Raw genomic sequence first — 14,410 nt, forward strand, 5'->3', positions numbered from 1 at the left:
ACAAAACAGTTGACAATAAAAATAGAGTGGGTGGGGCAGAGGGAGCAGTCAGATGGGTGGTCCCTGAGATGATATTTGAAGGCACCAGTCTTGGGAAGATCTGGGAATGGTTTTCCAAGCTGAAAACAAAAGGTACAAAATTCAGGAACTATCTTACTGAGGTATAGAGAGCCAGCATGGCTGAAATGTTGGGGGCCCCCAGGAGAGGAATCGGAGATGCGTGGGATAGCGAAGTAGGTAGGAGATGAACCATAAAGCCACAGCTAAGAGTGCTGGGAAGGCATCAGAGGGTTTTAAACAGGAGGGTGACATGACTTGATTTATATTATATAGATCACTGGTTCCTGTGTGAAGAAAGGATTCCTGAGGTGCAAGAGCCACAGCGAGGAGCCCCGTTTTAAGTCCATTGTAAGGGTCAGTTCAAGAGAGGAGGGTGCTTAGACCGGCAGAGCAGCAGTAGACAAGGGAAGTGGACAGGCAGATTTAGGATTTATTTTGGAAGTAGAGGCAAAAGGACTTATACTAAATGACGACAAATATATGCCCCACTATGCTAAGTGAAAGAAGTCAAACACAAGACTACTTACTATATAATTCCAAAACTTAGTGACAGACAGCAGATAGGGTTGCCTGGGGCTGGGGGCTTTTGCAGAGGGGATTGATTGCAAAGGATTTGGGGGAACTTTTTAGGGTAATGGAACTAACTGTTCTAGGTATTGTTTGTGGTGGTGATAATACGGTTATTTACAATTACCAAAATTCATCAACCTGTACACTATGTGTGAATTGTACTGTATCGCCTCAATAAAGCTGAAAAATACAACACAACAAGACGAAAATGCCACAGTGACACCAGGTCAGTAACAATAACACTGCACGATAACCAGAGAAACATACACATTACAGAACCATTCAGAATCTTGCAGGCCTCCCTCCTACACAGCCCCAGGCACATAGTAGCTACTCAGTAAACCACCAGTAAATTGAAATAACTAAATCGGTTGTGGGGAATTTCCCAAAGAATTTTCTGGGCAGGGCCCAACGTTCCCATTAATAAATAAGAGTGTTGTGTCCTTCTGGGAGGACCCAAGGGATGGAAATGGTCAGAAACCTAAGAGAATAAGGGATTTCCATTTGTCTGCCCCCTTCCCCCTCCATAAGGTGGTTGAAAATGACGAGTTATAAAAGACATGATCAAAATAAGGAGAATTTAGATGAAAGATAGAAGCTGAGGATGGAAGTCAATTCATTTTTTTTAGACTGGTTCGATGTTTTCAAAAATTTGGAATGAGTTTCCAAAAATTCAGAAAAAAAAATGGCAATTGCTTTAAAATCAGATTTTATACATAAACCCAAATTTCTGGCTTCTCTTGAAAAGCTATCAGCTGCAATTCTGGACTCACAGTCTTGAGTGGCTACACGGGTTGGTGCCCCTTCCTGTGAGGTACGCACCCTCCACATTCATTTACATCACTTGCCTCCGTCCTGTTGAGTTGGCAGCTCCTGAAGAAATCAATCAGGAACTAGATAATGAGCAAGAACTCAGAAACCGGCTGGAAACTTAATTAGCCCAGTCCCATTGGTTATTTTATTAACCTCGTTCTCTTTCCCTAAATTAAGTGATTAGCAATAAAACCCTTTTAATGAAGAGGGGAGCAAAGGATTGGAGCAAAGGGAGAAAGGGGAGCTGAGGACATGGGCTGAAATGATGGATCCAATCTTAAGAGGACAACTGAACCCTAAGAGGATGGGATGCATGAGCGACTCCACAGGGCCTAGGGCTAGACAGACAAAAGAAGTATCCAGACATTGTCCCTAAATGTGGTTCTGGAAGGAGCTGTTGGCAACATGTGACTGAACTAAGCTTTTAGTTATGTTCTTGACACTAGGCTGCCTCACTGTGGGTATGCCACTACAAAGCAGAATTAAAATCTTGAGCTGGCTTGGGGAGCTTGAAAATGTAAACAGAATGGGGGCAGCTGCTATTGTTATTCAAAGTGACAATAAGAGTCTCAGGCTAAAATATTCCAATATAGGGCAATAAACACACACACCAACATACCCACTCGCTCTTCACCAATGATGAGTCAGCCTAGAGAGGCCCAAGTGCAGCTATTCTTAGAGCATAGGCCCTCCAGCTACGCCCTGCCCCTCAAGATTTCCTCATCATGTTCATGTGTTCAATTAGATTACACTCAAAGTCCATCCTGGGAAGCTTTCAGCCTCCAAAAATTGACTCTGCATATCCCTACACTCCATTATGTGTTGATTTTAATTTTAGCCCCCTAGGGAAAATTTTATTTCCTTTAACCTAAAATCTTAGAAGGGTGCCTCTACAACTCTCAAACACGGTCCTCAACGTACTTTATCTTATTGCCAATTAAATAGGATTTTCTAAGGCTATACTTTTAAAAGTGGATATAAATCACCTGGATATCTTGTTAAAATGCAGATTCTGCTTTAGTAGATTTGAGGTGAGGCCTGAGATTCTGCAGTGGGGGCTGGTCCAAGGACCAGCAGCCAGGTTCTAAGGAGAATCTCAGCATAAAACTCAATCTGCTACATCATGTAGGTTCTGTTTGTTAGAGAATACATAATTTAAGAGGTCACTAATATTTAATTTGCCTATGACAACCCTAATGTTGCTAAGTAAACACGGAGCCGTCCAACCACCAGAGGAAGCTTAATTACGTCTTTCTGAAATTCTCAGTAATACAGGCACAGATGAGTAAGTGTATAAAAGGAATGGATTTCAAAAACTATCATGAACTCCTATCTATTACTATTAATAGCATCAGCTGGCTGGCACCATAGAGTGGTTATTCCCACTTGAGGGGTGTTCACCAAAGTATGCAAACTGCATTTTGCTTTAGAGCTATTCTTTAATTCCCCTACTAAGTGCCAGACCTCACAGCAGAGGCAACATGGAAAGTAGCATTTCTTTATTAGAGCAATGGCTCTCAGGGGTTTTTGGACCTTGATGGTACAAAAGACTCCACTCGTCCTATTATAAGCGACACCTACCCAAGTATTTTAGGATGAGGAGACATTCTATATACATTTGTTTTCGCATCAGTGGCATGGATGGTACAGATTTAAACCGCAAAGCTTTGCCTTCAAGTCAAATCACAGGTCATGTTATGTCAATGATAACTTGCTAGGAGACGGGAACTACAACCTCGCACTACCTCAATTCAGCCACCCGCATCTACGCTCATTTAATACTCTACATTCTGCTAAATGGATGAACTGTCCATTGTCCTAGCTAAGGCCAAGCTCCCCAGTGTAAATCCTTGCACTTCTCCCCTACTCAAAGGCATTGCTCCTGCAATTCTCTCCTCTCTCCTGTGCATCAATTTTTCCCTCACTATGGGTTCATTTCCATTAGCATACAAAATTCTTCTTCTCTTAAAAGAAAACTCTCTTGATCCCACTTCTTCCAGCTATTGTCCCATTTCTCTCCTTCCTTTTGCCTCTCAACTTGATGATAAGATGATAACTTGATGATATACTCCCTGTCTCTAATAGGTTCCTCTGATCGCTTGTGAACGCACTCCAATTAGGCTTTGGAACCCACCATTCCATTGAAACTGCTCTTCTCAAGGTCACCAATAGTCTCCACAGTACTAAATCTAATAGTCAGTTCTCAGTCTTCATCTACTTGACCTTTAAGTGGCAGTGGATTCAGTGCGGCCCTCTTCCCTCAAAAATACTTCTTGCACTCACTGGGCCTCCGGGACACCAGATGGTTTCCTTCTTACCCCTTTGGCTGCTGCCTTTCTGGTTTTCAGGTCCCAGCTTCTAAAAGTTGGTGTGCACCACTGCTCAGTCCTTGGACCTCTATTCTTTTCTAACTATACCTACTCCTTGACAAACTCATCCAGTCCCATGGATTTATATCAAGTACATGCTTACGATTCCCAATTTTACTTATCTACAGCCCAGATCTTCCTCTGAACTGCAGACTCAGATATCCAATTGCCTACTCAACATCTCCTCTTGGCTGTCCCAAACTTGACTTGTCGGTAACTGAACTCCTGACTTAACCCTGATCCTCATCCTGTCCTCTCAGTCTTTCCCATCTCAGTTAGGACAACTCCAGCCTTAGCTCAGGCCAAGGAAGAACTCTGCAGTCATCCTCGATTCCTCACTTTCTCCCAACTCCACACTGAATCCATCTTGTTAGCTATACCTTCAACCATATCTGAAATCCTACACTTTTCACCACCTCTACCATTTCCGTGCACGTCCTGGTGTCTCTCAACTGGATTATTGCAATGGCCTCCTAACTCACCCTGCTCATCCTGCTCTTCCCACTACAGTGTATTCTCAACATAGCAGCCAGAGGGATTCTTCTAAATCAGCTCATGCCATGACTGCTCAAAATCCTCACTCAAAGAAAAAACCAAACTTCTTAAAAAAGCCCTCAGACCCCATACAACTGCCCCTCATTCACCTGGTTCAGCCAAACTAGCTTCCTTAACCTCTAACTTCCTGTAGACCAAGGCTGCTCAAAATGAGGCCCTGTTTATCAATAGTTCATGCTTAATTAAGGACAGAAATTGAGAGAAGTGTTTATAAACCTGCATAGAAATCTGACAGAGTAATTTTATGTCTGTTGAATCTAATAATATATATATATATATAATTTTGGGTTTTTTTGGTGAGGAGGATTGGCCCTGAGTTAACATCCATTGCCAATCTTCCTCTTTTTGCTTGAGGAAGATTGTCCCTGAGCTAACATCTGTGCCAATCTTCCTCTATTTTGTATGTGGGATGCCGCCACAGCATGGCTTAATGAGCAGTGCATAGGTCTGCACCCAGGCTGCCAAAGCAGAGTGCACAAACTTAGCCACTCTGCCACCAGGCTGGCCTCCTAATGATAAGTTTTATAATGAGAGCTTGTATTTTACATATCTTTCGTACTTTTACATTTCCTTTTTCCATAGTACGTTTTTTATTTTACAAAAGTATTGATCTGTGATGGGCTAGAAATTAAAACAAAATAAAACAAAACAAGAAGACCTCACTGGTTCTTTACAACAGATAATTCAAGAAACACTGCTCTAAATATCCTAAAATCACAGCTCCCCTACATACTTCCTATCCTATTTCTTTGCCTTATTATTATTATTATTTTTTTTGGTGAGGAATATTGCCCCTGAGCTAATATCTGTGCCAATATTCCTCTATTTTTTGTATGTGAGATGCCGCTACTGCGTGGCTTGACATGTGGTATGTAGATCTGTACCTGGGATCCAAACCCGTGAAGCGCGGGCCACTGAAGTGGAGTGTGTGAACCTAACCACTACGCCACCGGACCAGCCCTTCTTTGCCTTATTTTTTAAATCTTAACACCTATGACTATATAACAAACTATATACTTAACACTCATATCTTGTTTATTGTCCATCTTCCCCATGAGAATGCAAGCTCCAAGAGGACAGGATTTGGGTCTATGTGCTCAGCACAGAGCAGGAGATGTTTGCTGGATCAATAAATGAACGCACCTCATCTCATGGTCAATCCAGTCAAACAACCCAAAACAATAATGACAAAGCTAAATGAAGAATGACTTTAATTTAAAGAAAATTGTGTGGATTCCTGCTGTCTGCTTGAGCAACATATAGTCCATGGTTGCCCCACAGCCAGACTTCTTAGTAGAATTCTGAAGGACCATCTAGCAAAGCCTGATAATGATCTAACTTTTGTTTTTGATAACCAGATTTTAATAACCCTTAAAAATTCATGGGACGGATGTGATGGTTAGTCTTACGTGTCCACTTGGCTGGGCTATAGTACTCAGTTATTTAATCAAACACTTATCCAGGTGTTGTTGTGAAGTTCTTCTATTGATATGGTTAACATCTATAATCAGTTGAATTTTACCAAAGAGATTATCCTCAATAATGTAAACCAATTTCTTCAAATCAATCTTTCTCTCTCTGCCCATACATATATCCTATTGGTTGTTTCTCTGGAGAGCCCTTACTAACAGATAATACACAAGTAGGTAACAAATATGTATAATAAATAATAGGATAAGTAGCTTTAACCTAGGTTAAAAAAGAAGTCTTTGCGATTGCACATCTCCCATAAGAATGGAATGAAAGTACTGTGGGGGGGGGGTGGCAAAATGGGTGAAGGGGGTCAAAAGTTACAAACTTACAGTTATAAAATAAATAAGTCCTGGGGATGTAATGTACAGCATGGTGACTATAGTTAATAAAACTATATTGCATATTTGAAAGTTGCTAAGAGAGTAGATCTTAAAAGTTCTTATCACAAGAAAAAAACTTTTGTAACTAGGTGTGGTGACAGATGTAAACTAAACTTTTTGTGATGATCACTTCACAATATATACAAATATAAAAATCATTATGTTGTATACCTGAAGCTAACATAATATGTCAATTATACCTCAAAAAAAATTTTTTAATAAAATAGACTAAAATTAAAAAAAAAAAGAATGAAAGCACTAGTGTATATTTCTGAGTCAGTTTAAAACGCATCAGGAAACTCTCAGACTCTACTTAGAGAACCACTAATTTGGTGCAGGCTTTCCTGCCCATACTTGACCACAAATGAAACGTTTTAATCCATTTACCTGAAAGCATTTCAGAATTATTCTCAAGTTTCACTTAAAAAATTAGGCAAACTCTGGGAGTTAGAACAACTTAATCCAACTCAGTTCAATGGAGATGCGGCTCTTTGTACCTTATAACATGTATGCTCCGGTTTGTACTTAGGCCCATTCACAACCTCTTAATCCTTTTAGATAACTCCCTTAGCTCTGACCTCTTTCCCCAAACCCACTCTCCCAGTGTCTCTGGGATATTTCCATTCCCTATCAGACTACTGTACATTCAACAGGCCCAAACATGAGTTCATTAACTTCCTCCTGAGCTAAACTCCACCCCTCTTTACCTCTGTCACCTGTTTGGGAGTTGTCTTTGATTTCTTTCTTCCCCTATATCTACCATATCCAATCAGAAAGCAAATTTCTTTGCACATGTCTTCTAAATGTAAATCAGACTCTCTTTCAGTTTCATTTATACAGCTTCAACTTATCTTCTCCCTCCTTCCTAGCTCGCTGATAACAGAAGAGAAGGCAGAGGCAGCAAGTCTTTCCCCAAATCTATTTTGACAACTGATACAGTGATATGAATAAAAGTCAATGTGAAATGACAGAACATTAAAATGGAACTTCTTAAAGTCCACCAGAGGAAAAAGAACTAAGCTAAAAGTAAGGCTATCTAGCACACCTTGGAAATGTGATAGATCTATCTTTTGTGTCTCAGTTTATTCCAAAGAAAATACAGAGATAAGAAATAATCCAATTCATGGGTTTTTGCTTTGTAGAATGACTTTGAAGGAGACAGAAATTATGTTTTAAGCCTTTATTATGGGCTACTTTTACATTTCAAATACTCATAAAAATTCCATTACTCACACTATTTAAAAATGAAGAAACTGAGATTCAAAGACATTAAGCAATGTGATGGTCACACAGCTGGTTGAAGGCAGTTGAATTTCAAATCCTGCTCTCTATCATGCCCACTGTTTCTACTGCAACACTGCAATTTACTAAATGCTTTATACCTATTCCTTCAAGGTATTGTTGCCATTCTTATACTTGCTTGATTTGAAATAGGTTTATAAACAGAAAGCATAAAAAACCTAGTTCAACAAGTTTGGAAATTAGCTTCAATGTGAGATAATATAGAGGGGTTTCATTCGCCTTTCTTCATTTTCCAATTTAAGTTCCATGGAAGAAAGTAATTCATTTAGGAAGTACAAATGGTGTTTACAGCGCTCACCATCTCCAGTGCAGAAGGGACTCTAGTTAACATTTATAAAGCGGAAGGGGCCCAAGTAAATTTGCCAAAAGGAGGAATATGGAAACTCTGTGCGAGGCCAGAACAATGGACATAGATTTGTCAAAACAAAGAACAGTAAAGTGAGGGAAGGCAATTCATCCAGCCCTTGCTGTGCTACTTTACGACTATTTTTCCAGTTGCTGGTTTCCTATTTACTCTAACAAAGAGAACATTTTGCAAATTTATATTACCCTTTAGCAGAAGCAAAAACACTGCAAACTGTAAATTATAGCATTCAAAATACAAAGCGGGGAACACAATCTCCAATCAGATACCAATTTCCAACAGCAAAGCTGCCTAATTCAGTTCTACAAAAGGAATCTTCAACTTGATGCCCATTGTGCATCTTTGCTGCCACTTCAAAGTGTTAATGTTAACACAGAGGTTATCACTGCCCTGAACTAGTCGATACGTTTTATACTGTTACACAACAATATCGGGGCTTCCATATGTCAATGAGCTACATCTGGACAGCTGGGAAAAAAGATCGTAGGTAAATGAGCCCTGAGTTTAAAGTAGGAAGCTGAAACAGCAGGCCCTGAAAATACAGCCACAAAATAACGCCCAGGCACTCTTTATTTAAACATTGTGTGGGCTGCAGATTTTTCTCCCTGGCTCACCGCCGGGCTTCTCAGTGGTGAAAAATGCTTCTCAGGCACTAAGCTATAGGTGTCAAGGCCCACCTAAGTCCTTTTGAAAACATTCTGTGCACTTGCACTTACAATATGGTACTTCTTTTTTCCTAGGAAGCCACAAGCACTTACTAGCCATTGTGGTATTGCCCTGGCTCTTCAGCAAATTTGCTAGTCGGCCGTCCAAAGACATTAAGTGGGCTTCCGCTCTTGCTCTATGCAACCCCGCCCCTACACACACACTCAGTCACACACCCGTGCATTCACGAAAAGAAAGCTTCTAAGTAAACAGAGAACACAATTTCACAGATCCTACTCCCACTACTGTACTAGTTACTCAAGCACATATTGAGGACGTGCCAATTTTATATAGAGATTCTGTTTTTCAACTCTTCTTTGAAACTACCCTAACAGCGAATTTTAGTTAAACAGTTCGCGGTTTTTAAGACAGTTATTTTTATTTCTACTTTCCAGCCATTTGGGGAGGCGGAGCGTAAGGCAGGTAGTCTGCAACCTCCTGTCCCTTCGTGGCTGGGTTTTAAACGGCTACATTCACGGGCTTGCTGCCAACGTTCAAGCCCCAGACTCCACCCTGACAGGTTGTTAAACTCTAACGACTGACACAAAGTCACTTGGACGTTCCAGTCTGACAATCTTTGAGGGATCTGCGTGTCTGTACTGGGAAAGGGAGATGGGGGTGGAAAGACAGTTTGCACAGTTCCTTGTTTGCTCAAGAGACGAGCCTCAGTGAGCGTTCTGGAACACGTGCACACAGCCAGCAAAACAAAACCGACCCGGGGGTGAGAGGGTGGGGGGTAAGCACCGCTCGATTAACCGAGTTCAGCGGGATAACTGCTTTGCGGGGGCCCGCTGCTTTGCGCCTAGGCGGCTGCGAGTTCTCCTGCAAAGCCCACCCTCCCCAGCCCTGGCTCCCTGTGGGTCCCGCCCCTGGGATGCCCATTCAGGGCATTCACACCTGGACTTCGGAAGGAGTCAGTTCTAGCGGGACTGCAGGGCCCGCTCGTTGCCGTTTTCTCCTCCTGAAATCCTGTGTCACCTTCCAACTGGGCATTTTTCCCGTGGCCCGCATTCGACGGGTCCAGGTTTCTCCCTGCAGCAGTTTCTCCCAAGTGCTGCCTTCTGAAACCGCTCTCCCCTGCCCATGCCTTCAGCTCTCCCAACACACCGCCCTCCCCAGCGGGTGGGCACGCAAATCGAGCTCCCCTAGCACTTACACGTGGCCACAGCGGGTCCGGACAGGCTGGTGCAACACCTCGAGGCACACAGAGCAGTCAAAGGACGTGACGGGCAGCTCAGGGTCCCTTCTGCGCTCCAGGGCCCGCGGGGTGGCCGAGGCGGGCGCGGATTTGCCGCTATCGCTGCTCAGCACGGAGCCCATCGCGGCGCCTCTCGCCCAGCCAGCTGCCAAGAGCTCCGCGCCTGCTGCCGGGTTGTTTTGTTGTCCTACGAGGGAGGAAGGAAGTCCCGGCCCAGCTGCGATCGCCGCCTCCCTGCGCGCCCCGCTAGCGCAGCCTGGAAGCAGCCTCGGCCGCGGCGCCCAACCTCGCTCTAGGGCAGGCGGAGCGCGCGGCCGCGCGTCCGAAATTGTCTCTCGCTTGGTGCCTTGCCGGAGGCGCGGAGACGGAGGCGGCGACCGCGCGGTGCGCGCCGTAGCGTCTCGTGGTCCTGCGAGGATTGAAACCTGAAACCTCAACTGCAGAGCAGAGGACCTGGGCCGCTAGTGAACCTTCTAGGTTATCGCACATCCTTCTTCCCCACTGTGGCAAGTTAAGGAAAGTGCGGGCCTGGTCATCTTTATGAGAATCCGAGATCACTTACTTGTAAGGGGATGGTCCTGTCGGTCCCGCGTTGTTGTAATCATAACAAACTACAGAGATGATCTATGATTGAGCGTCCCTTAATCAGTACTTCGGCCATCTAATCCATACTCCAGGAATGGAGAGGTAGCATGGGGGAGTGCAGAGAGTTCTGGAGGTCTGGATTCTGATCCTAGCTCTAGGACAGGAATTCTAATGCTAGATTCTATGACCCCTAGTTTCCTCGGGTCAGGATCTCTTGATTTTGTTTGTAAAATCCCCCCATCCTCTTTTTAAACCGGACTAAATATGTCACTTATTAATTCACGCATTTGATAAGACTTATTTAGTGCCCACTGCATGCCAGACTGTGTTCTGGTGATGGGGTCACAATTCCTAACAAGCAAGCGAAATCCCGGTTCTCACAGAACTTACTTAAAAAAAAAAAATCTATTTTGAGATAACTATAGATTCATAGGCTTATTATTAAGAAATAATACACACATTCAATATGTACATACAATAACATGTAATACAATAACACATCATAATCCCATAAACTTCACCTGGTTTCCCCCAGACTTTACTTTTAATAAGAAGATATAAGTAATTATCAAAGAAATAAATGAACAAGATCATTTCAGATGGTAAGAGCCCTGAACAAGATAAAACAGGAGTGAGGGTAAGGGAGAAGGATAAGATCAGAGAAGACTTTTTGGATGAGGTGACATTTGAGCAGTCATGAACAAGGAAAAGGAGTCAGCCATTCAGGGATTTAGGAAAAAGCTTGCTAGGCACTGGGACTGGTGGGTGAGGCAGGAACAAAGAACAGAAAGAAGCCCTGTGGAGCTGGAGCACAGGAGAGGAGTAGGGTAGATGGGATGAGAGGAGGTTGGAGAGGGGCCTGATCATATCCAATCTTACAGGCCAGGACTAAGAGTTTGGATTTATTCCAGGTGCCATGATTTGATTTACTCTGACTGCTGTGTGGTTTCAAAAAGACAGGAACAAGATAAAAATGGTAGCAGAGAAACCAGTTAGGGGGCTACCAAACTAGTCCAAGTGAGGATGATAATGGTTCGAACCAGGAAGATATCAGGGTAGGAAGGTGAGAGGTGGACAGGTTTGGAATATATCTGGGCGAAAAACCTGAAAGGGCTTGCTAATGAGTTGGATATAGGAGTGAAGAAAAGACAGCCATTCCTATCTTTAAAAGAAAAACAAAAACCTTCCTTGGATCCCACATGTCCCTCAGCTCCTGCCCTGTGTCTTCTTGAAGGCCAAATTTCTTGACTTGATTCTCTACCTTTCATGTCTCCATTTCTTAATTATCCCCTCTTTATCAAGACCAACCTGGGTTCTGAATCAACCACTCCACCTCCATCTGTCCCAAAACTGCTTCATCACCAGTGGCCTTTGTGTGGCTAAATCCAATCAACTCTCTTTAGTTCTGTTCTTGCGTGACATCTCAACTATATCTGTCAGTGTTGACCGCTCCCTCCTTGTAGAAACTCGCCTTGGCTTTCCTTCTTTCTTTCTGCCTGTTCTTAGTCTCCTTCACTGGACTTTCCTTCTCCTGGAAAAGCTAAGTGCTGGAGATCCTAGGATTCTGTCTTAATATCTTTTCCCTTCTCATTCCTCCCTCCCTCCTTAAGAATCTCAAGCATCGTGTAGATTCTGTTACCATCAAGATTCCAAAGACTTTCCAGTCTTTATCTCTACTCTAGGTTACTCAAGTGCCCAAGCGCTGTCCTGACATAACCACCTGGTTGCTTCAGGCACCTTCAGCTCAACCTGTGCAACAATGAACTCATTACCGTAACCTCCCACCAGTTCCACCTGCAGCTGTTTGTCCGTCTCTTGGTCAATGGCACTACAATCTACCTGGTAGCTCAGTCCAGACACCTGGGAACCATCCTGATGTCTTTCTCTTCCTCACTCACATTGAAGCAATCACAGTCACGATGACAATTCTGCCTCCAGTGGATCTCTCAGTAGTTCTTGAATTGTTTCCTTTTTTCTATTCCCATAGCCAGCTACAACTCACTTTAAATCGTTGCGTCCTTTCTTGTCACCTGTTGCAATAGTTCCCATCTACTCCACCTGCATCCGCTATTGCCACTGTCCAATCTATTCTCCACATTGCAACTAAAGAGACCTTTTGAAAGGCAAATATCTTATGTCATCTCATGCTCAGAACACTTTATTGGCTCTCTATGACCCTTAGGATTAGATTCCAAATCCTTAACATGATCCATAAAGCCCTGGATGATTTTATTCCTTCAATAACTATAATCAGTTAAGATACCTTTGGCGACAGGGAATAGAAATTCAACTGAAAGTGCCTTTATCAATAGGGACATTTATTATCTAATATGGTAAATTAGTCCAGAGGTAAGAGGTTACAGAGTTGGCTCAGCAGTTCAATAATGTCCTCAAGGTCTCAGCCCCTTGCTATCCCCGATGTGTCAGAAATGTCTTGCTGATGGCAGAAAGATGGCAGGAACTACTCCAATAATTACTTCTACACACAACAATCTCCAAAAACAGAAAGGAAAGGTAGGGTTTCCTCCTTCTAGCTCTCTGTCCTTTTAAATGGTAGGAAAATATTTCCTAAAGGCCTTCTTCTGAAGACTTCCTCTTACATCTTATTGGTCCAAATTGGACCCCATGACCATTCTTAAACCGGTCACCAGCAAAAGGCAATGAGAGTACTCTGATTGGCTTATATTCCTAATTTATCCCATAGGGCTTGGCACTTCAGTTATCTGGCAATACAGTTAGGGGTTCTTTTACCAAGAAGGAAGGAGATAAGGTGATTGGATAAACCAACAATAGGGTCTCCCAAAACAACTATTTTTGGCCTATCTGCTTTCACTCTCTTATTCTGCATGGTCCTAAATTTTTCTACATCTTTCAGTTCCCTGAGTGTACTAAGTTCTTTCTAACCTCAGAGCCTTTACGTATGCTTTTTTTGCTCTGTCTGAATACTTCCTGCCAATACCCACCACTCTCAACTTCTTCCAACTCAAATTCCAGGTTTTAATTTGAAGACCACATCCAGCTCATATTATCTTCTTGATTCTCTCATAGCCTGCTGTATTTGCCTTCCTATTTATTCTGCTTGTGGCTGCTCTAAGAGTTAGAGATAAAAGATGTAAAGTACCTGGCATGCAGGTGGTGGTACATATATTTATCCTTATATATGTAAGAATACTTAAATATCAATTCCATACTAATCTCACAAGGTGGATATTATTGTTCTCATTTTATTTATTTATTTTTTTGCTGAGGAAGATTCACCCTGAGCTAACATCTGTTGCCAATCTTCCTCTTTTTGCATGTGAGCTGCTGCCACAGTGTGGCCACTGACAGACGAGTGGTATAGGTCCGCACCTGGGAACCAAACCTGGGCTGCTGAAGTGGAGTGTGCCAAACCTAACCACTTGGCCGCTGAGGCTGGCCCTTATTGTTACCGTTTTATAGGCTCAGAGCAAAGGTCATATAGCAAATAAGTGGCAGAACCATGTTTTCATTCTGGATCTTTTATTTTAAAATCCATGTGCTTTTCACTAAGGCACTTGTGTAGAGATGAGAAGCACTAAGAATCTTAGAAAAGAATAAGACAAAATTAAATAAAATAAGGCAGGAAAATGGGACCTGGGAGGATAGATGAAAATAAGCATCTGATATTATTTATAAGGCTCATTTAATGAACTTATAAAGATGACGACGATGATGATGATGGTAGTATCAGAGAATAAATTTATAATCCAGACTCTAGGCCCTAAAGTGCATCAAAACTATGGATTAGTATAAAGAAAATTTGAGAGCCATATAATCAACATCTCTTGTATCAAGAAGGCTAATGATTCTCTCAGTAAACCAAAAGGAGAGCACTACTGCCAGAAAAAAATATTTTACTTATTTAATTCCTTGTAGAGGCAATGAAAAGAAATGAATTTATAATTTCAAGTAGTGTTGAAGGTGTGAGAAAGACATCCTTATATTCTTTGAAATTTATTTTTCAAACAAAACACTTAGTGGAAACTTAAATGTCCATAATAAGGAGATGTATTTA

At 42.3% G+C, this 14,410-nt stretch overlaps 1 protein-coding gene across 1 annotated transcript in view; it reads right to left on the bottom strand.

Moving 5' to 3' along the window:
* The window catches only part of RNF125 (ring finger protein 125), a 34,989-nt gene extending 23,031 nt beyond the window's left edge, over window positions 1-11,958 (bottom strand). The window contains exons 1-3 of the mRNA XM_046670961.1: window positions 11,683-11,958; window positions 10,352-10,528; window positions 9,748-9,976 (exon numbers count right to left, since the gene is read on the bottom strand). Of these exons, the coding sequence (XP_046526917.1) occupies window positions 9,748-9,976; window positions 10,352-10,394 (272 nt within the window). The 5' untranslated portion in view covers window positions 10,395-10,528; window positions 11,683-11,958. The remainder of the gene's footprint in view (window positions 1-9,747; window positions 9,977-10,351; window positions 10,529-11,682) is intronic.
* Window positions 11,959-14,410: the final 2,452 nt, after the last annotated feature.

Source organism: Equus quagga, chromosome 9, assembly GCF_021613505.1.
Source record: "Equus quagga isolate Etosha38 chromosome 9, UCLA_HA_Equagga_1.0, whole genome shotgun sequence".
Classification (NCBI taxonomy): domain Eukaryota; kingdom Metazoa; phylum Chordata; class Mammalia; order Perissodactyla; family Equidae; genus Equus; species Equus quagga.